The sequence below is a fragment of the Typopeltis vanoorti genome, chromosome 17 (genome assembly GCF_054136105.1).
Source record: "Typopeltis vanoorti isolate ZY-2024b chromosome 17, IOZ_Tvanoo_1.0, whole genome shotgun sequence".
In the NCBI taxonomy this organism is placed as follows: domain Eukaryota; kingdom Metazoa; phylum Arthropoda; class Arachnida; order Uropygi; family Thelyphonidae; genus Typopeltis; species Typopeltis vanoorti.
This window is the reverse complement of record NC_143565.1, coordinates 93,740,426-93,764,737: the sequence shown is the minus strand read 5'-3', so window position 1 is coordinate 93,764,737 and position 24,312 is coordinate 93,740,426. Positions and strand designations below refer to the sequence as shown.

Sequence of the window (24,312 nt, the reverse complement as noted above, 5' to 3'; positions counted from 1 at the left end):
AAGAGAGTGAACTTTTTTTTAATGACTTTCAGTTAACAGCATAACATTTCACTGAGGCTTATTAAAATAGACATTTATAATGTTTAATGCTCATAGCCATTTTAATAAAACTTCAAATTAACAAGGTTTACTTTGTAAACTGAATGAGACATATGTACATATATCACGCTTGTGTACATAATCTCTTTCTCATAAATAATGTTTACTCTGAAAGTGAAATTAATATTGACTGAAGTCTTAATATATACAAAAAAACTTATTTTAACTAATCTGTAATCTTCCTCTTTTCATATTCTTCTATACATCTACGAAACTTATGTACTTCTGTCTGACATTTTCTCCAGTCTTTCTGTTCTGCCATGCATTCCTAGCATAAATAAAAGTTCAATTTTAATTTAAAACACTATCTCAATGTGTGTTTTTTTTTCCAGATACACTATGAAAAGCCACTGCCACTACACTATTTAACTATAACTGTCATCTACAAATAAACAGAATACAAGATTCTCCTGTGAATGGTAATCACATCAAAGGAAGTAAGACTGCAAGAGGTATTAAGAAAAAGTATTTCCTGTATGAAATCAAACTACTTTGGCACAGTTATATACCTTGACAAGTTACTTCTTGTGCAGACAAGATGACATCTAACAGTATTATTATTATAATTATCTGAGACTCTTAATTGCATATCACATTCCTGTAATATGCACAAAACACAAAATTACATGTGTAGAAAATCAGTAAGATGGTAGCTGAAAACAACAATTAATGTAAGAAGCATTTGGTGGTGATGATGCAATGAGCTGTTCAACAAGTACATCTGCCATGTAAAAATAAACATCAGTGGTGAGCTATAAGGGGCTCGCGCGAGTCCTTTGTTAATTTTTTCTCAAATTTGCGAGTCTCTTGTTCTTGTTTACTTTTTTTTATTTTTTCAAAAAAAAATTTTTTTTTGAAAGATATTAACTGACAAACTCATACAATAAGCTAACACAAATTAGTCTATTCGGCAGTGCATAGATTATTTGGAATTATTGTTTCAACTCCTCTATAACGAATGCACCCAAGTTTGAAAATAAAATAAGTGCATGCACTATCTTTACCCCTTCTCCCTTCTGGTAGCCAATCCTATGGTAAAACCAGTAGCCAATCAAATGTTTTATAAAAGACTATAAAAGATTTCATTCTTATTATATTTTGATACTTAAAAAAAAAAAAAAAAAGTGTTTCTTATGTAAGATAAATTTAAGACAGTTGATTGTGTTCAAATATTTCATGTTTAGATCATGAAATATTTGTTTAAAAATGATAGCCTTTAGAGGTTGATTGTCCGCTCATACTTTTTCATAGGAATTTACACACAAGCTGTATTAATAAAAGTTTTTGTGTGAAATACGGCTTTTTTTTTTTTTTTGCTCGACGATGCGAACCCTTTGTTAAAATTTCCATAGCTCTCCACTGATTTTAAGTAATGAATGTTTTGAGGTAGTGTATGCAAAAGTTAGGCCAATGGATTTTAAGATGAGTGTGACCAACAGAGTAGAGATAACAAAAAGCAGCAAGAAAGTAATTCAGGATATGAATGCACAGTTGACGAAAATGAAGCAATTGTAGAATGAAATGAAGAGAATATCAGATATATATAGAAGAGCGATAAGGCTAGAATAAAATATGACAATGTGGAAGAAGTGTCCAATTATTCGAGTGTGTCCATTTATGGGGATTCGATTATTAGAAGTGTAGTTAATGTGGGAACATATATCGAGCAAAGTGATTGAAACACTCGATATGAGGAAGAAGTGAGCATAAGTTAGTGGTAGTAGGCACAAATGATCTGGATGGTAACAAAGAGATTGTTATCAGGAGATTGCCAAGGAGAGTAAAAGATAACACTGTGATAGAAAAGGTAGTCAAGTGTATTGTATTTCCCAGGTGTGATAGCGATGAGCTGAGATGACGAGCAAAGATTATGAATGGGATGCTAGTAGAGTTGTGTGAGGAAAAAGGAATTCATTTTGGGAATGGATGAAACTGCATAAGTGTTGTATAAAAGAGAAATGTTGCATTTAAAATGATTCAGTATGGGTCAGCTGGAGAAACTGTTACTTCAAGAGAGTAATGACTGAGGTGAATGGAAGACCTGAGGAAGTAAGGTGGTAGAAGTAACATAGAAGAGTAGAAAAGTAGTTTTTATTAATTTTTATGGCAAAAAGAATACAATACAGCTAGAGGTCAATGTCTAGTCCAGAAAGCCAATCCATCACCTCGTGGATGTCTTGAAGGTTACCATGAAATTGGTGCCTTGGGTAGTCATTTGCAATATGAGTGATCATCTGGGCTATGGAGGAACAGTCACAATAAGGGTAGTCTGACAGTTTCTATTTGTGTAGTAGGTAGCCATATCTGCCCTGGTTAGTTCTGATCCTGTTGACAGATGATCAAATCTTTCTAAGAAGAGCAAAACCAGGCTGCAGAGCATAGGAAGCATCCTATGCTCTGCAGCCTGGTCCACTGGAACACTGGTCCAACAATCTCCCAACAAATGGGAGATTGTTGGACCAGTGTTCTCTCCACATGTCAGAAGTTGATGGTAAGGCAGCTGAAGAGAGTTGATCAATGGACCAGAAAAAGTTTCTTCATTTTAGGCAAAGACTATGTGGATTTTTTAGAGTCTGGTGCAGGGGCAGGTTGCTCATTACTTTATTAAATTCTTTAATCTTCTCCATATATTTGGTGGAGCAATATTGGATAGGACAGGAGAGAAGGGTGCCTCTCAGTGTCCCACTAACTGTGCACATGATAGAGTTTAGCTGGGTATCTATGATGTTAGTGTACGCACTTCTTTCCCAGACACAGTATTCTGCTGCAGAGAATGCAAGGGCTAGAGCAGATGACCTTAGGACTTCTTCCCCACAACCCCAGGTTATTCCAGCAAGCCTTGAAATACTATTTCTCATTTTTTAATTTTGTTGGACAGGTTGGTCATGTGCCTTTTATAGGTTTGGCTCACTCCAAGGTATTTCGGGTGAGGCTCATGTTCTACCATCTTGCTACAGAAAGAGAGAATAAGGTGTCGATTTGCCTCTGCATTGTTTAGGCAGAATGCTGTGGACACAGTTTTTGTTGGATTATGGCTTCAGGTATCACTGCTTGAAGTACTCTTCCAGCAGTGGTTTCAGATGGAAAAAAGACCAGGTTGGTAAAGGAGGTAAATTGGTGTAAGATTGCTAGGTCATCGGCATACATATATTTGCTTGAGCTGGCATGTCGGATATGTAGATGTCAAAGAGTAAAGGGGCTGACACAGAGCCCTGTAAGAGACTGTTGGGGAGGAATCTGGACCTGGTCTTTTTTCCATCAGTATGGACCTGGATCTTTCTGTTGAAGTGAATGGATTCAAAAAGCTGGAAAGTTTTTTTGCACTTTATAATATTGCCTAGCTTTAGGAGGAGAGCCCTGATCCAGGTTGACTTCAGATTTAAGTTTCTTCTGGAAGCCTGCTTCAATCTCTGTTATCAGGGCCAGGACCTGGTCACAGCAACTTCTTCCTGGCCTGAAGCCAGCTTGTTCAATTAGGAGTGCTCTTTCAATGAGCAGTGAAATTCTTTCAAAGAGCTTAACGGTGGAGCAAAGCAAGGAGATGGGTCATAGATTCTTTTTTTTGGGGGGGGGGGGATTGAGACAGCCTTTGCCTTCCTGTGTGCCCTCCCCATCAGTAGAAGCCTCGGAAATGTCACACTGGTAGCATGAAGCTAATGTCTCTAACCAGGTGTCCAAAGATACTAAGACTCCTGGACCACATACAGCAACAATAGAAAATTGGGTAATGAGAGCTTGTGAATGAAGACGTGAGGAGCATGAGTGAAGAGAATGAGAGTGAAGGAACACAAGATAAACAAGGAAATGCAAGGGTGGACAGGGAGACATGTGAGAAGAATGGATGATGTGTACAGGTGCATCCCCCCCCCCACTTATTTGCCAGGTTAGGGACAAGAGCACCAGCAAAAAGTAGAACCTAACCTTTCTTTAGCTTGCAAATGCATTTTGGCTGCCAGAAAATGGAAATCTGGGAATGAGTACAAAAGCTAAATAACATGCTAGGATATACAAAAGTACAGTAAAATGAACAAAAGCTTACCTTTAAATATTTTGATTCTTGCGAGTAGATTGAGAAAAGAAGCACATGGAAGGTTGGTGAAACATGGCAAAAGAGTAAACCACATGGCAAGTATAAAAATCATGATTATATTTGAAAGGGGCAAAAGAGTGGAACAGCAAAAAGCAGGGGGGGGCTACTGTATATACAAGAAAGAATTGAGATGGCCAGGCATGTGGGGAAAACAAACAGGTCTGAGGAGATGCATAAGATCAGTCATGATAGAGAAGAGGAGGTATGGAGGAGTCATATCTGAGTAGTGGGGTTTGTGAGACTTGTTCTATAATTGGAAATAAGCCAGTATGTATGTTTACAAATGCCAGAAGTATTCAAAATAAAGGAAATGAAATTATAGTATTTAATAGAGATGGATGGATGTATTTTTCATAAAGATAGGGCAGAAAAAGAGGAGTGACAGTGATGGTAGCAAAAGGGTTATCCTTATCAAAGATGAAGCAAATAGCAGAAGTAATTTTGAGCAGTATGTTTCAAGGTGGAGGTGAACATAATGAAATATCTAGTTGGGTATTGCTATAGACCTGGTAATGTGGAATGTAGTAAGAAGGAAGTGTATAAATGAATTGGTCTGGCTAATAAGAAAGGATGTGATAGTTCCAGGCCATGATGAAATCCAGATGTGGCTACATCAGGATTCTGAGTGTGTAAATCTAGTCATCTGGGAATCCATCTGATAAGGAAATAATTATTTCGTGACACCTTCAAGGAGCCCAAAGACTCGTCAAGGAATGGCACCTACTCAACAACAATTCCATCCATCACTATCATCTACACCACCGCCACCTACTGCCCACCACCACTAGTATTTTTTTGTCTGTAAATTGTGTGTGTCCTGAAGGCCGATTTATCTGTATGTGGGATGAAAAACCCTAGAGTCCAGGAGAAAAAAAACCTGCTACCTCCATATGAGATTGACTAACTCACCTTCAATTGAAAGAAGCTCATATAAAGATTCCTCCTGTCATGACGCGAATTGAACTTAGGCCTTTTCCAATTGAAGGGCGCAATGTACCTTTGTTCTTCCAATTGAACTACAGAGGCATTTAAAAATAATTAATGCCAGCAGCACCCAGGGTTCCCAGGTGGTCACCCTCATAAATACTAAGTGGGCTCAGGTTTGCTTAACTTAAGTGATCAGACGAGGACTGGTGCTTTCAAACCGATCTGGCCGCTTAATTATTATTACTTGATGACTCTAAGAACTCATCGAGAGAGAGAGCTGACAACTCTCCGTGTCCACCATTTAATTCACCAACTACACACAGAACCGTTATCACAACCATCTACTGCACACGACAACCTCTAGAAAATAGTGGGTTCTACAGTCGATGTTCTTGAGTTTACGGGAGAAAAAACCCACTTGCCCGTGCCAGAGATCGACTAACTCAGGAACCGGTCAAAAAAAGGCTTAGAAAAAGTACCTCTACTCAGTGACACTAGAATCGAACTCCTGACGCTTTTTCTTTGGAGGGTTTAGCGCTGAGGAGTAAACAGCACTTCCACTGAGCTACAGGCACTCTACAAAATAATTAATGCTAGTAACATCCACAGTTCCCAGGTGCACCCTCCCAAGTACTAACTGGACTCAGGTTTGCTTAACTTCACTGATCAGACAAGAACTCGTGCTTTCAAACCAATTATGTTCACATGTAGAGGCAAGTAGACTAAGATTTCCTCTCTCTCTCTCTCTCTATGTTCACTGGGCAGCTACAGATGTCGTATGGTCACTCCGATGCTCAGTGACATGCCACACCAGGTCTTGCCATGTAGTCCTGTTGTTTGCTTTTCTGGTGGCCTCAACTCTCTGAAGATCAGTCACTCCACACACACACACACCATCCATTCATCGATGGTCTACCCCTGCCTTTTTTTTTCCCAGGAACTTTACCTTCTATTACTGTTCTGAGAAGTCCCCCTTCCATCCTTTCTATGTGTCCAAAATATTTGAACTTTCTTCTGTCAATATCCTTAAGGAGCCTTAAAGTTCTACTGATCTTATCTAACACCCATTCATTTGTATGCCTTTCAGTATATGATATCCTCAACAGCCTTCTGTAACACCACATCTCAAAAGCAGATATCTGTTTCTTATCTGAATTCTTTTGGTTCCAAATCTCACATCCATAAGTCGCTGTTGGAAAAACAACTGCATCCAAAATCCCCAACTTTGTACCCATGAAGATAGATCCATCCTTCTAGATTTTATACAGGTCTCTGACTGTTGTTTTAACCATTCCTAACCTTTTTCTGACATCTTCCGAACAGCAATTCTTCACTTTAATAATGGATCCCAGGTACTCAAACTTGCTGACTTCCTCAATTCTTTCTCCATTAAGGTACACTTGTTTCTCAAGAGTTTCTCTGTTTGTATTTCCTTTGAGAACCATCATCTTTGTCTTGTTAGGATTGAGTTGAAGTCCTCTGTTATTACTGATCTTGTTAACTTTGTCAAGAATTAGTCCTAGTTCTTCCATGTCATTACAAAGGAGTACTGTATCATCAGCATACCTCAGATTACTGATCAATCTACCTCCTATCATAATTCCTGTCATGAGCTCATCCAATGCTTTATGCATGATGTCCTCCACATATATACTAAACAAGTGAGGAGAAAGTAAACATCCTTGCCTAACTCCTTTTCCAACTTGAAGCCAGTCAGTCAATCCAACACCTGTTCTTACCGTGGCTTCTTGCTCCTTATACAATCTGATTGTGTGTTGAGGAAAACCCACTCTTTTCACTTCCCACAGTTTCACATGCTCAACACAGTCCACAGCTTTAATCTAAGAAACACATTACCAGAGGGAGTCTGAATTCTTTATATTTTTCTATGATCTGTCTAAGGCAAAGGATCTGATCTCTGGTGTCCTTATCTTTCCTAAAATCTGCTTGTTCCTCAGGCATCTCTGCCTCAACTTTGCCCTCAATCCTATTTAGCATGATCTTCAATAAAACTTTTCTTGCATGAGATATTAAACTAATAGTTCTATAATTCTTGCACGCCTTCATATCACCTTTCTTGTGTAGTGGTATGAAAACTGTCTCCTTGTAATCAATCCATGAAACACTCTTATCCCTTCATCCCCTGTGGCCTTAATTAACTCTGCTGGGATTTCATCTGCACCTGGGGCCTTATTGCCTCAGGATCATGAAATTGAGTATAAGAACAGAATAAGGGAATATACTCTATAGAGCTTGGTACATATCAAACAAAGAAGATAATATGATTGCCAGTTGATGGGAAGAAGCTTATAACAAATAAAGGAAGGATAGCTAATATGATAATAGGCGATTGGAGAACAAGAGGAAATCACTGAAAACTATGAGTCATATGAGTAAGAAAGTGAAAATGAATTTTTTGCATGATGAGTGGTGAATGAGTGGAATGCATTACTGCATCGGATAGTAAATGCCATAACGTTGAATGTTTTCAAGACAAGATATGATGTGCATTGTGGCCTATGAGCTTGACCTCCCACAATAAGTCTTATAACTCCATGGAGGGACATAAATAATAATAATGCTCTCCAATCTTATGGCCAAAGCTATTATATAAAAAAAAGAACTCCACTTTTAGGATATCAGAAAAAATATTAAATATCAGTGCTCTGAAAGTAACCCCCCACACACACACCTTCAGCAAAATGGGTTATGAGATAATTTAATAACCTACTGGGCTTTTTCATTTGCTGAACACTTTCCATTAATTAAGAAATAGCTATGTATTGTGAGTGCACAAACACAATTATTTTGTACCTTTAGGATATCTTTCTGCATAAACTACCGAAGTATTATACAGGGGTGTATATTTTAGGTGTGCGTGGTGTACATCCAGAAAATTTCTGAAGAAATAATTTTTGAACAATATTGAGATAAATTTATTTATTATTTCATCATCATCATGCATATCAAGGATTTAGGCCTAGCATGACCTGTTCCGGCCTTAGAAGCCATCGTTTAAGAGGACGTCCTGGTTTTCTTTTTGCTTGTTTTGGTAATCTTTCTGTTTTCATTCTTTGAACGAGTTCCATCCATTTATGTTTATATTTTTTAATTTTTTCTATTACTGGTTCTTGGTTTAATTCTTTCATAATTTCTTCGTTTCTTTTGTGATCAAATAGGGTATACTTTGCAGTTTTTCTCATAAACTTCATTTCTGCTGTTGTTAATCTTTGTTGGTCTTTTTCTTTTATTGTCCAGATTTTGCTTCCATACATTAAGACTGGTAGGGCTAATGTATTGTATACTTTTAGTCTGGTTTGTTTTTGAACTAGGTTTTAAATATAGAGTTAATTACACCTGTTATTTTTAAATATTTTGCAATTTTTACGTTTATATCTTTTTCATTTTCATATGTGATCATACATCCTAGGTAATTAAATGAATTCACCTGTTCTAAGATCTTGTTATCTATTACTATTTTTGTTCTTGTGGATCTTGTCCTTTAAAGGCCATAGTTTTTGATTTTTCTGTTGATATTATCATACCATAATCTTTGGATATCTCATTTAGATCTAAAATAGCTTTCTGTAGTTTATCTTCAGAATTTGTAATTATTTGGTTGTCGGCAAAGAGGAGAGTGTTTAAGTTTACCGTAGAAGAAAGTTTAATTCCTTGATGTAAATTTTTATTCCATTTTATTATTATTTCATTTAAGTAGATATTAAAAAGAGTTGCTGAGAAGGGACATCCCTGTCGGACCCCTTGGTTTATATCTCTCTCGTATATGATAGCTCGTGATTTAATCTTATTTGTATTTGATTATTTTCATATATACTTGTGATAGATTTTAGGATATTATTTGGTATTTGTCTTTCTTTTAATATATTATTTAACATGTTTCTTTTAACTTTGTCAAATGCTTTTTCAAAGTCAATAAATGCAATATGTGTTTCTAAACTGTATTCTCTTCTTTTCTCTACTATTAATTTTAGGCAAAAGCCGGGTCTATAGATGATTGTCCTTTTCTAAATCTATTCTGTACTTCTAAAATAAAGTTTTCGGAATATTTCATTAGTTTGCTATTTAAGATTCTGCTATATATTTTGTAACAGGAATTTAGTATACTGATACCTATATAGTATTTAGGGTCTCATCTCTATTACCTTTTTTAAAGATAGGAATCACAATTGCTTTTTCCATTCTATTGGGGGGATACCAGTTGAGTAAATTTTATTTAAAAATAATAAGAGTCTTTCTTTGAATCTAGTTCCTGCATATTTATATAGTTCTGAACCTAGTTTATCTTCTCCAGGTAATTTTCCGTTTCTTGTTTCTTTCAGGCTGATTTCTAATTCTTCTTTAGTTATTTCCTTTTCATTTTCGTTAATTGTTTGCCAATTGTCTTTTTTAAAATATTTGTTTGGCCACAATTCTGTGTAGTAATTTAGAAATTCTTCTAATTTCAATTCAGTGTTTAATTTTATGTTTTCTTTGGTATCTGCATTTAAGTGTTTCAAAATTTTATATACATTGGTCTTTTTTATATAAATCATGTTCTAAATTAGAAACAAATTTGTTCCATGATTCTCTATGTCTTTTTCTGACTTCTCTTTTAGCTATGGCTCTTATTCTTTTATATTCTGTTTTATCTTCTAATCTTTTACTGCTTAACCATTTGTGATAGGCTTCTGTTTTCTTTTTGATTATTTCTTTCATTGTATCATCCCAGATCTTCAGTTTTTTCCTTTTACTGAATTTTTTGGTCTTTCCTAAGCTTTTATTTGCTGCTGCATTTAGTATCGTTTTTATATTAAGCCATTCTATTTCTATTTCTTCATTTTGTTTTATTTTGTCTAGATATTGGTTAATTCTTTGTTCATATAGCCATTGTACATTTGTGCCATTCGATAGTCTAGTTTTATAAACAAATGTTTCAATTTTTCTTTCTGTTCTTGTTACTTGTAGCCATTTAGGTGGTAATGTTAATTTTATTTTTACAAGAAAGTGATCACTGCTTATTTCATATCCTCTGTGAATTCTAACATCTAGTGAAAATTTTGATGTCTTTTCATTTACTATAAAATAATCTAATATTGATTTTCATCCTCTTGCTGCCCAAGTATATTTATGTATGTCTTTATGTTTATAGAAGAAATTCATTATTTTTAGGTTATTATAAACTACAAAGGCAATCAATTTTTTACCATTCCTGTTTAGAGTATGTTCTCCATATATTCCTAGATTATTATTAATTTTCCTGTTTCCAATTCTTGCATTTAAGTCTCCTGCTAAAATTATGTAATCATTTTTATTTATGTTATATATGTTTTGTAGCTGATTATAAAAATCAATATTATCTTGTTGTTCTCTTCCCTCTTTTGGGGCATATAAACCAATTATTGTTAAATAGCCTCTATCTATTTTTATTCTAGCTTCTATTATTCTTTCATTCCATAATTTATAATGTTTTAACTGTTTTGAAAGGGAGGTATGAATCCAAATCATGACTCCTGCTTGTGCTCTTTGGTCTCTGTCAACTCCACTGTATATCATTAAATCAGTTCTCATGGTTCATTTTAATTTATTTTTTGTTTCAGTAATGACTGCTATTTTAAAATTTCTTTCATTTAATAATTGCTCTAATTCTATTTCATTATATGCTATTCCTCTTACATTCCAGTTTTCTATGTGTATTATATTTTGTTATTTCCATTTTTGTTTTACCTTTTCCATTCCAGGTTGTTTCTTATAGATTTCATCTGATTATCTTTTTCTGTCAGCTTACTAGTAGAATTATGTTCTCCATGTCAGGGGACTAACCTGACGATGGAATAGTTCAGTGGTAGGGCTGCTACCTTAAGGCTTCTAAACTAGCCTTCTTCTGAATTTAAACCAATAGAAGGAATAGGGTATACTGAAGGGGGAAAGAGTAGATTATAGAGGAATTATAGTAAGATTTATAGAGAGGGCATAGTTGTAAGGCCGGAAATGAAATTTCGCCCTTTATTTATTATTTATATCAGATATTTGCAACAAATACTCATTAACTTTACATATATCAAATAAGGTGAGTATTGCCATTGAAAAGAGAATAATGTGATTCCCTACACAGAGTCTGTGATAAGGCATCAACACATTTTTAATGGCTAAAAGTGAGTGGTTCTTGTGCAGCACATAAGTTGTTGCATTCACACTGACTGAAACTTGCATGGGAATTAAAGGTGTCTGGCTTTCAATAGCACAGTTAGCTTTGTTCTACTCAGTAAATTACCTGCACCCAAGAAGAGAAGTGTGGTTAGTTACTGTTTAGACACTTGAAAGTTGTCTAAGAATTGTCTAAATGTCTAAATTAGTAACGTGTGTAGACTAGATTGTTTTCTTGGACAGAGCGAGAGTTGTGAATAAGTGGAATGGATTGCCAGAGGTGGTTGTATGCACCCAACACAGTGAATAAGTTTAAGGAGATGTATGATACCGTGTGGAAAGGCTTATGTGTTCATCGCACATGTTGATTGGATTTTAATGGTATAGATGCAAACACAGATTGATAAGAAAATAATTATTTATTAACTTAAATGCTAATATTTTGCTGGTATTATATCCAGCATATTCAGAGCACACAAACAAAGTTTGTTACAGTAGCGAGACAACTGCAATCCAGTGTAACAGTGGGACTAGTATGAGTAATTGCAGCATGCAACACAAAGACTAAAGTCCTAATTAGGTACCATCTAAGTTAAAAAAAAATATATATATATATATTAATTTGGTCTTAGGATGACTGTCTCCCAAATCTTTGGAAGATTTATTTGGTAGATTTATACAGCCATACTTTTTTAGGTTTGGAGTATGTTTCAAGGCTTCTGTTGATTCCAGGAACAGATATCTTTTCAGATGTGGCTTTAATGTATGGGATTTATCTTATGGGGTTATAGCCATAAACCCCATTAGAAAAAATACTAAATGCTCCCAAAAAATCCCTCCCACTATCTACCACAGAAGACTACAACAAAACTACCATCCCATACATTAAAGGCATATCTGAAAAGATATCTAGGATGCTTTATAAACACCAACTATGCACTGTATTTAAACCTTATGTAAAATTGGCAACTCTCATCCGTTCACCTAAGGTCAGATTCTCTCCTTTATCACATCCAGGAGTTGAGTCTATGAAATGCCCTGTTCATGTCATCGAGCTTACTATTGACAGACAGGATGAACTGTGGACATCCGCCTCAGTGAACACAAAAAAATATATCCGGCACTTTCACTATGTCAAGTCGGGTCTGGCAGACAATTGTTACGTCTCTTTATTTTCATTTCATTATTAGAGTACGTATTTAGTATGATCCAATTTTGATCCAGTTCTCTCTATATCTTTCTACCTTAATTTTATATCTTTCTCCTTAATATATAACCTGGTTTGGCTCCTAGGGATATTTCCTCTTCAGAAACTGGCAAATTTATATTTTAACTATGCCAACCAGCTTCCTATAACAAGAATATATAATTCAGACTCAGGGAAATATTCCTAGGTTTTAGGCATATATGTTAATATAGAATTCACACGAGCATGTAGATCTCGGTACCTTGCAGTCGTGACCTAAGATCTAATCGCAATTATATAATTTTCAAAAATCTTTCCCGCTATTTGATTCTATTTTCACAAGTGGTAGTTTGACACCTCGAATTCAGGCAAGACTCAGTTCAAGTAACAAAACATGTTTATTAATGCTAAAAGACAGGTACATTAAATCTTATATTAAGTTATCAAAACTTCTGAATTGCTAGCTAAGTGAATGTCTTATGCTAAGCTATACAAACTGCTCAATGCTAATCTAACCTTCTTACATAAATTGACATGCAAAATCATGTAATACAATGGATAATTAAACAATGTCACACTCAAGTCGAGTTCCTTCATTCACATTTTACTTTAAATAGATATTTCAAAACTCATTTCTCTCTTTGTTAAATTTACTCAATTAACAAAGGGTTTTCACTATTTCAATCATATACAAGTTAGAGTTTATCCTATACAATTCTTTGTCTACTAGAATTGGCTGTATTAATTATTCTATCCTGTCAAAGTTCTCTAAAATGTCCTCAGTCTTGATTTATCAAGACATAAATTCTACCTTCAAGCAATCTCAAGATATAAAACAAAAGGATCTTTACTTTATCAAGTCACTCCGAAGGTCTATTAGCTGCCACGTGTTGTTTGGGTCATCCTTTGTCTCGGCTGATTCTGGGTCAGGTCTCGTGGCTGAGTTGTTCTGTTCTCTGCTACCGGACACAAATCAGGCAATGGCTGGAACTACGAGCCTTCTCTGCTAGCTCGGGTGGGTCATTCAGCGTTTGGCACCATTCTGCATGAGCTGTTGATTCTCGTACAGGTCTCCGTGGAATATCTCTCAGCGCAAGTCACGAATACGGCCAGCTGTCCATCGACATAGCACCCTCGGCTTGTCCTATCTCCGATCTGTCGTCGAGAGTCCTCAATCTCCAAAATCCCAGAAGAAACAGAAAAAAGCCTAGAGCTTGGCGCATATTGCTTAAATATTCTTTCTCAGCACCCTCTTTTTCTGTATTGCTTTTTCGCACAATCCATAACTTGCATCGCCCTAAGGTTGATCCCTTGCTTTCCCTCCTTGCTATTAGGTGTTGTTTTCGAGGAAAGGTGCTTAAGCCAGCCTTCCCCGTAAGCTGCAGCCTTCGGCGTTCTGACAGGCACTTGCAGCTTAGACGCGACTTGATCCTATTAGTCATTTCTTACCTGGTGACTTACGATTTTTTCATAGCTTAATAATACATAAATTAAGCCATTATTCCTTTATATGAATTGCTAATCTGACATAATTCTTGATTTCAGCTTTCCGTTTGACAATAAATAATTCCAATACATTACACATACCGATATACACTTTCACATACAACAACTTAGGTGTTTCTTACATGTTAGATCCTGAATGAATAACTTGTCAAGAAGTTCTCCATTCAATATCTAACAAAGGTCCCCTCTTTAATGGAAAAAATTTTTTATTAAGAAAACTTTTTCTTAACAGATGTCTCCCCTTTCATTTTCTTCGCTTTCCTCAGTTCTCTAGGATTTGACCCCTCCATTCTGCTTGATGTGAGCATAATTAATAAGCAGTATAATCTCACTTGTTACATTTACATCTCTGTCTGCAATATCTTCATCTGGGTGTCCCTTTTCTTCTGCATGGTCTAATTTGTCAGGGTTTTCTAGAACCAATGTTGAAGCAGCATTGCTCTGTCCTACAATTGAAAACTCTGTATGTACACTGTTTCCCTTGGTTGTTCTGTGCTTTCTCCCTCTCAGGTGTTTTTCATGCAAGTTCTTATCCCCTTTTTTCTGTGCTATCGGTCCCTTTTCAACCTCTATGGTCTTTCTTCTCCCTTTGAAACAAGCTTCCTTACTAGCATAATTACAGGAAAAACTGTACTTAGACAGGAAGTCATTTCCTAGGATTAATCGTAAGTGTGGAGAGGAACATTTTGGCAAGATTAGAAAGTTGTGCCAGACACACATGCCAAATGCTGGTAAATTGATCTTTAATCTCACAGACCTCGTAGCTCGGGTGACTAAGGAGGATAGTTTGATGGGCTTCCTTAGAATTTTTATCCCCCATTCCATATAAGGTTCTAAGTTCCTGAAGCAACATCCTGATATGATCGAGGCCTGTGAGCCGGCATCAATTAGTGCTCTAAGTTTTCTTCTGCATACCCTTCCTTCAGCTGTCATTTCAAGGTTGTTTTTGACCCCTTCTTTCTTTCTCCCCCCCCTCTCTCTTGCTTATTACAAACATGAGATTCAGCTTCAGCAAAGTTTCCATTCGTCTTGCCTTGTCTGCTGAAACAATTTCAGGCAGTGTGCCCCAATTTACTGCATTCGTAACATTTTGGGGGTTCACGAAGTTCACCCCTAGCATTCTCTCCGTCCGAGGACATAGGAAGGTTGCTTTTGCATTGGGTAGATAGTTCCGACAGTCTTTCCATTATAGAGTCCATTCTTGTAAGCAGTGGTTCTTGCATCTTTTCAAATTCCCTTTTAATCAGGATGGTGATCCTTTCATCCTGGGAGTGGGAGCTTTCTGTGTTGTTCATGGAGCCTGACTGTAGTCGGTTAAGGACCACATCGTGACGTTCCATTACTGGTTGTTGCATTCTCTCAACCTCCTGCTTAATCATGGAACGGATTTCGCTTTGATCGGGAATTCCTGTTGTGATTTTTCAAATCACAACAGGAATTCAAATTGACTTAGCTCTGCTCTCTTCACTCCTTTTTTGTGCTTTCTGTTGCTCACTCTTTTCCTTATCTCCTTTTGTAGTACTCATGTCTCTACCATTATCCTTTTCTTCCTTAATTACCCCGACATGTATGGAAGCAGTTGTGGAAAAAATGTCTCCTAGCAACTGTTCTCTTTCTGTTACAGCCTTGTAGCATTCAGCTAAATTGGATATGCCTTTTCCAAAGGCTGCCTCTCTCAACTCATGTCTCAGGCCTATTCGGAAGTGTTGGAAGACTGCCCAGTCTAAGTGGTGTTTGTCTTCACTGGGGACGTCAAAGGTATTTGAGAGAGTGAGTAGTCTATTGTAAAATTCAGATACCTTCTCTCTATCCCCTTGTATCATCTTTTGCAGCTTCCAAAGATTTGGCCCTACGTTTTTCACTCTGGAAAATTGTGAGATTAATATCTCTTTAAATTTCCCACAGTCACGAGTTTCTTTTAGGATTGTTGATGACTAGAAGTAAGTCTTGGCCTTCCCTACCAACTTGCTGCATAACAGCACAAGAAGCTGGAAGTCAGACCATCTGCTCATCCTTCTTAGTTCTTCTACAAAGTCGAGAAACGTTACAATGTCATCGGTCTCTTCCCCTGAGAACTGTGGAATTACTTGCTGGGGATTTATCATTCGGAAGAATTCTGAATCGTCCATTTCAGAACTGGTCGGGTGAGCCATAGCTGCTATCAGCTTACAATTTATCAAATTTAACCCTTTTCCAAAATCTTTCAATTCTAACACTTGTCTGATTACCTGATTCGAGTTCAAAACCACTTATGATGATTAAGTATCTATTCAGTTAAATTTTTTGGGCCTTAATCAAATCCTGTCAACTTCTGGGCCATTGTTACGTCTCTGTATTTATGTTTCTTTATTAGAGTAAGTATTTAGTATGATCCAGTTCTCTCTATATCCTTCTACCTTAATTTTATATCTTTCTCCTTAATATATAACCTGGTTTGGCTCCTAGGGATATTTCCTCTTCAGAAACTGGCAAATTTATATTTTAACTATGCCAGCCAGCTTCCTATAACAAGAATATATAATTCAGACTCAGGGAAATATTCCTAGGTTTTAGGCATATATGTTAATCTAGAATTCACACGAGCATGTAGATCTCGGTACCTTGCAGTCGTGACCTAAGATCTAATCGCAATTATATAATTTTCAAAAATCTTTCCCGCTATTTGATTCTATTTTCACAAGTGGTAGTTTGACACCTCGAATTCAGGCAAGACTCAGTTCAAGTAACAAAACATGTTTATTAATGCTAAAAGACAGGTACATTAAATCTTATATTAAGTTATCAAAACTTCTGAATTGCTAGCTAAGTGAATGTCTTATGCTAAGCTATACAAACTGCTCAATGCTAATCTAACCTTCTTACATAAATTGACATGCAAAATCATGTAATACAATGGATAATTAAACAATGTCACACTCAAGTCGAGTTCCTTCATTCACATTTTACTTTAAATAGATATTTCAAAACTCATTTCTCTCTTTGTTAAATTTACTCAATTAACAAAGGGTTTTCACTATTTCAATCATATACAAGTTAGAGATTTATCCTATACAATTCTTTGTCTACTAGAATTGGCTGTATTAATTATTCTATCCTGTCAAAGTTCTCTAAAATGTCCTCAGTCTTGCTTTATCAAGACACAAATTCTACCTCCAAACAATCTCAAGATATAAAACAAAAGAATCTTTACTTTACCCAGTCCCTCTGAAGGTCTATTAGCTGCCACGTGTTGCTCGGGCCATCCTTCGTCTTGGCTGATTCTGGGTCAGGTCTCGTGGCTGAGTTGTTCCATTCTCTGCCTACTGGACACAAATCAGGCAATGGCTGGAACTACGAGCCTTCTCCGCTCGCTCAGGTGGGTCATTCAACGTTTGGCACCATTCTGCATGAGCTGTTGATTCTCGTACTGGTCTCCGCAGAATATCTCTCAACGCAAGTCACGAATATGGCCAGCTGTCCATCAACATAGCACTCTCGGCTTGTCCTATCTCTGATCTGTCGTCGAGAGTCCTCAATCTCCAAAATTCTGTAAGAAACAGAAAAAAAGCCTAGAGCTTGGCGCGTATTGCCTTAAATATTCTTTCTCAGCGACCTCTTTTTCTGTGTTGTTTTTCGCACAATCCATAACTTACATCGCCCTTGGGTTGATCCCTTGCTATTAGGTGTTGTTTTCGAGGAAAGGTGCTTAAGCCAGCCTTCCCCGTAAGCTGCAGCCTTCGGCGTTCTGACAGGCACTTGCGGCTTAGACATGACTTGATCCTATTAGTCATTTCTTACCTGGCGACTTACAATTTTTTCATAGCTTAATAATACATAAATTAAGCCATTATTCCTTTACATGAATTGCTAATCTGACATAATTCTTGATTTCAGCTTTCTGTTTGACAATAAATAATTCCAATACATTACACATACTGATATACACTTTCACATACAACAACTTAGGTGTTGCTCACTTTCCGCTGGTAAGTAGGTATTATGCAAATTTCTTTGTTATTTTGTAAAGCTTACATGTTAGATCCTGAATGAATAACTTGTCAAGAAGTTCTCCATTCAATATCTAGCACCATGCTTTGGATACCCCTGCACACAGGATCAATTGAAAAAAAAAAGTACTGCACAAAAGCTTTTACAAGTCAGAGAGGTTGTTCCTGGAATCAACAGAAGCCTTGAAACATACTCCACACCTCAACAAGTATGGCTGTATAAATCTACCAAAGATTTGGGAGACAGTCATCCTAAGACCAAATTAATATATTTTTTTTTTAACTTAGATGGCACCTAATTAGGATTTTAGTCTTGGCTATGCACGCTACAATTACTCATACCAGTCCCACTGTTACACCGGATTGCAGTTGTCTCGCTACTGTAACAAACTTTGTTTGTGTGCTCTGAAGATACTGGATATAATACCATCAAAATATTAGCATTTAAGTTAATAAATAGTTATTTTCTTATCAATCCGAGATGTATGATAGGTATTTTGCTAATGGATAGTGTGGTTCTCCCACAACATCTTTTAACTCCATTGAGTACCATATAAATAATTATAATAAAAAAAAAATAAAGAAAGAAAAACATGCCAAGAGGTACTAACTTTTGATAAATTAACCTGATCTTTAAACTGCAAAATCATCACTTCACATATTGAAAACAATCTCTCATAACCAGAATCCTGTTTTCTACTCACGCAAAAAGCAAAATGCCACATTTAGCACACTATACACCCATTTTGTGTGAAATAATGTCAGAGATATGGCTTTGTGTAATACTTGCTGAATGTTGATAAGTGGTAGTGTTAGCTATCTGCAATTATTCTAAAGGTTTGCCATACCCTTCAGTGTAGCATCATTTGTCATCCCACATTTGTTATTCAACCGTCATCTCGAGTAGTTGTTGGAAGTTTTTCCACTTGATTATACTATAAATTAAAGATACCAAGAAATTATATATTCGACAAACGCTAAACACATTCCTCAGCCACCTAAACAAACAACACGAACGCATACAATTTACCATCGAAATCGAAAACCAAAATTCGCTCCCGTTCCTAGACACACTAGTTACACGTCTTCCTTCAGGCAATCTATCCTTCACGGTCTACCGAAAACCGACACACGGGCCAATACATACATGCGAATTCATATCACCACCCAGCACAAAAATATGGAGTCATAAACACCCTTAAAAACAGAGCCACAACTATTTGCTCTAACCAGCAGGCCCTGAAACAAGAACTAAAAATCATTAGTGACACATTCATAAACAATGGCTATAACAAAAATACGGTCAATAAAATACTCTATAAAACCACAACAAAAACGAATCTAGACTACAGTAAAACCATAGCCATCCCATACATTAAAGGGTTATCAGAAAAAATCAACAGAATCCTACAACATTATAACCTTAATGCCACCTTTAAACCACCCACTAAACTTAAAACCATATTCAGCTCCTCTAAGGACCCTCTCCTCCCATTAGCACATCCTGGAGTCTATTGCATCTGCTGCACCTGTAACTTACCGTACATTGGTGAAACAGGACGGACAATCCCTATACGCAAAAAAGAACACATTAGACACATTAAATATAACCATTATGGTGAAGCAGGCCTCTCAGACCACGCACTCAACACCTTACACCAAATCAACTGGAAAAGCACCTGCTCCTTACATCGTACAAAAACATGGTACGAAAGAAAATTTAAAGAATCCTGCGAAATCCTGATAAACCACCCAAATATCAACAATAAAGATGGTATGAAAATTCCAAGGATCTGGATGGCACACATTCAGCTAACCTAATTTGAAAGATTCAACACAAGTCAGGACTCTAGCCAATCTGCTATTATTAGAAACCATTCCACTCCAACTGGCTGGAATGATGTTAATATAATGTTAATATATGTATATAGTAGACAACACAAATAATAGGACTTTAGCGTTGATGTATAATTTTTTTTTTTTTTTTTCCCCACCAGAGGTCAGGCCAACAATTGTGGTAGCGGTTAGTCAGTGTCTTTAACGAACCAGTATGATTGTAGTATAGCTTGTTTCCTGTGTATATTTGTACGCTCCAGAAGATGACCTTAACATAAAGGTCGAAACGTCGAATTGTAAAATTTTAGTAATAGTAAACTAAAGTTTTTATTCAAACACGGTAGTTGTCTCCATAATTTCCAAAAATGCATTCGGATCACCGTGCAAGCCTAAAAGAAAGGAAAAAAAGAAATTATATACTTGGTTTAATTCTTTATCCAAGTGTAAGCAAACAAAGTTTGTACCTATAGTATTTTCAAGACTGGGGCAACTCATTTATAGAAGCTAATGACTTCACATCACTTGCCTTAGTATCCCATAATGCAAAGCACATATTATGGACATGTATAATGCTATGCATAATAAGATATGACACCTTTTAGCTACTTATATATGACAATATGACTTCTGCATTACTTCAACCTTAGTATCACCTCTGGGTCTGGCTCCCACTGTTGAGACCTGAATAAAGGTTGAAACCAGTCTGGGTAGTGACCCTTCCCATAATGCATAGCATTATACATGTCCATAAGGATATGTTTTGCATTATAAAGGATACTAAGGCAAGTGATGTGAAGTCATAAGTTTCTTTTACAAGTTGCTCCAGTCCTGAAAATACTTCAGGTGCAAACTTTGCTCACACTTGGATAAAGGATTAAACCACATATATAATTTCTTGGTCTCTTTAATTTACATCATCTTGAGTAGTTGTTCTTCAGTAGTTCTGTTGGGCATTAATCTTTACAGGTTCTATGACAATTCTGAAATTTAACATAACCAGCATGGTGAATGAAAGAGTTGCTTATATTTATTCAAGATTCAAAATATTTCTTAATATCTCAGGCAGAGGAAACAACATGCAGTATTAAGGGAACAAAATTTCTGGACTTAAAGGAAAAATGTCTTAGACAACATGTAGTAGAGAAAACACAGGGATCAAAAATTTTGTTTAGTCCTACCATCAATTAATTTGAATGAAACTGAGATGTCATCCTTGGTCCCAGATAGCAAAGTAACCATATAGTATTGGATATGGTTACTTTGGTTACATAGAGAAAGAAATTTATGTAGAATTATAAGGCAGGTGACAATAAAGGAGAGATATCAGCAGTGCATGGGAGTTAGTTAAAACATTTATCAGTAGCAACAGCATATTGCCAACTAAACAAAAAAAAAAAAAAATTATAACATGATTTGACATACAGCACGACTGATGAAATCAAACAGGTACTATAGAATTTGTTGTTTTAAGGATACTTGCGACATAAGACTGAATGATATAATCACGTAATCACAAGAAAGATATTTATTTAACCAAATATTTCGGTCTGGAAATAGCTTCTTGTAATACTGTTCTTGTAATACCACCGACGATGGTCTGCTATTTCCAGACCGAAATATTTGGTTAAATAAATATCTTTCTTGTGATTACGTGATTATATCATTCAGGTACTATAGAAAAAAAAACCTTATGAAAGAAGTATAAAAACTTGTGGAGAGCAGTTGCATGAGGAATATAAGACAAGCTAGTAAAGTAACTTATATTTCTAGTAAGGAAAACAAAAATGGAATATGCGAAAAACTTGCTAGTATGGCTGAGTGGTTAGCATATCTGCTCTCCAGTCAAAAGGCTCTGGGTTTGAATTCTGCCTTGGGCATGAATGTTTGTAGTTGTACCTTCACAAATGCATATGAGCACTAAAATCCAAAGAAAATCCTTTTGCTATATGGCCAATGGGAGGAGAAATCACAGTGGAAAAATCTGTTGGATGGAAATGGGGGTCGAGTGACTAATGTCAACGACATAGCCAGCCTGATTAAGCTAGAATTGTACACCCACAGTTCATATAAACCCGGGCTGGCAGATTGCCAAGAATAGCCAATTCATGCTGAGGGGAAGAAAGAAATAAAGGATGTATCTATTGGTCACCTACAAGTGAAATCACATGCTTTATACGTAAAATTGTCCAACTGTTATACAAACAAAATAGTTACCACTTTAAAAACTACAATGTTCATAAAAGAAAAGTTAATTTTCTGATGTGTAATAATAAACAACTCATCCCACAAGACAGATTGATTACCCTATTATCGGAATGGATTCCCCTCCTTCTGACATGCGCAGAAATGTCAAAGGGTCTCGCATCTGTGGGCATACAGTAGTTAGCATATTCATTCTCCAGCCAAAAGGTTGCAGATTCAAATCCTGCCGTGGGCATGGATGTTTGTGACTGTCTGTAAAAATACTAGTGGTGGTGGTGGATGGGATGGCATTGATATAGTTACAGTTTGTTGTAGTTGGTGGATTGAGACAGAGTTGTGGAGAAGCCCTCCCTCGATGGGTCTTTAGACTCCTTGGAGGTGTCAAGTAATAATAATAATAGTGGAGTTGTTAAATGATCACTTTATTGGGATATTTCATCCTGGAAAAGCAGGTTTTATTCCTAAAGGGATAAGGAGGATTGGAGATTTAAAAATGCAAGAAAAGAATGTATTTTACTACATGTTTTGAGAAATTTTTGCCAAATTTTAAGAGAATGTACTAGGGAACTGGCTGCTCCATTGAGGCTGTTCATTGAAAGTCTAGCTACTGAGAAAATGACCAGGGAGTGGAAAGAGGATAGGAGTGCCACTGCATAAAGGTGGTGATAGAATTCAGCATCAAACTATACACCATTTTGTATTTCTTATGCAGTTAAGATTTTTGGTATAATACTAATTTTTTTTGTCTACTTGAGCCTGTGTAGCTCAGTGGATGTGGCGTTTGCACACCACCGCGCTTGGCTGCATGAAGGAAGACTTCATTTCGAGTCTAGTCGGCGACTAGAGGAAATTTTTCTAAGCCTTTTTACGACCGGTTCCTGAGTTAGTCGATCTCTGGCACGGGCAAGCAGGTTTTTCATCCTGTAAACTCAAGAAAATCGACCGTAGAACCCACATTATTTCAGACATTAAATATATTGTGTTAGGGTTAGAGAACACGAGATGGCGGCACATTTGAGCCGTCTCTCTTCACTGCGTACCGCTTAATTAGTGATAAATTTGGGCCATCTGTCTCTGATTGGGTACCAGTGGAGATTGAACTGCCCACTCAGTCTCCAAAAGTTAGATAGGGCTAAATGGCCTCGCCTACTCCCATATACAGGAATAAAAAGGCGTTAGCTGACTTTTATTAATTTTTTTTTATTCTTGTTAGCAAAGTGAGAGATGATATTATCCTGAGAGATCAGTATAGTATTCTGCCCAACTTTTATAATAAAGTAACAAGAGTAGTAGATGAGGGAAGGTGAGAAGGGGGAAAGAAGGGATAAGATTCCCTTTGCTTGCAATTTTTATGAGCCTTGGACTCCCCCCCACTTCAGAGGCCTAGTAAATTCTTTTCCCCAGGCCCAGCATTAGCTGTTGAGACCTCTAGGGAAAGGCACAGACATTTCTTTTTTTGGACTGTGGATTTTGCAGAGCTATTTGACAGGTGTCAGAGAACAATCTACTGGAGGAAGCAGTATCATTGGACCTTTGCTGTTTAACTTTTGTCAATGATTTTATCACTAAATTGCAGGGAGATGTTCAATTGTTCACAAATGATGAAAAACTTGAGTTATTAGTAGCAATGCCAATGTTGTGGTCCTTGAGAAGGATCTGAATAAAATGGACATGTGAACAAATAAATGGGAGTCAGTTTAATGCAACTACAGGTAAGGTCTTGAAATTTGGAATCCACCAATGGGAGGCTGCATACTGTATTGGTGGAACTATGCTAAAGAAAGTGGAGGATGCAAGAGATTTTTTTTTGGGGGGGGGAATAAATTTGAAGTTTAGGCAACATATCACAATGGTGGTGAAGGTAACCCAGGACATACTCATAGAACAGCTGGGAGAGAAAATAGCTTTTAATTCCATTGTATGATATAGTGCAAAAAAAAAAAAAAAAAAAAAAAAAAAAAAAAGTTTTTTTTTTTTCGTGCATGGTAGTTGGACAAGGGACATTGACTGAGAGGGTGATAAAAACGCTAACGAACTGAAAGCGCATAACAATGACCTTTAAAAAATAACTGCAGCAGAACTGTCTTTAAAGCATATTTCCCACTAACAAAATTTCATATATCAACACAAACTTGTCTTTGGAATTGAAGAAGCAAAACTAGGCTAGCTCATCAAAATTTAAAATAAACAAACTATCCCTGTTACTGATTTACCTGAACTTCATAATGCAATTTTGCACAACCAGTCTTGTTCAACATTTGTTCAAATGGATCGACATCATCATCATCTGATTCCTTCCGTGTTCTATCATGTGCTACACCACTGAAGGCTGACAT

General features: G+C 36.5%; 1 protein-coding gene and 1 pseudogene across 1 annotated transcript; both read right to left on the bottom strand.

The window, feature by feature from the left end:
- LOC150097648 (uncharacterized) lies at positions 1 to 24,312 on the bottom strand. Its single transcript, XM_090406965.1, has 2 exons — positions 24,190 to 24,312; positions 1 to 367 (listed from the first exon to the last, which is right to left on the bottom strand). Exons 1-2 carry the CDS (start codon positions 24,310 to 24,312, stop codon positions 266 to 268), a joined length of 225 nt encoding a protein of 74 aa, XP_090263091.1. The 3' UTR covers positions 1 to 265.
- Positions 5,232 to 5,350, bottom strand: LOC150097649 (5S ribosomal RNA; annotated as a pseudogene).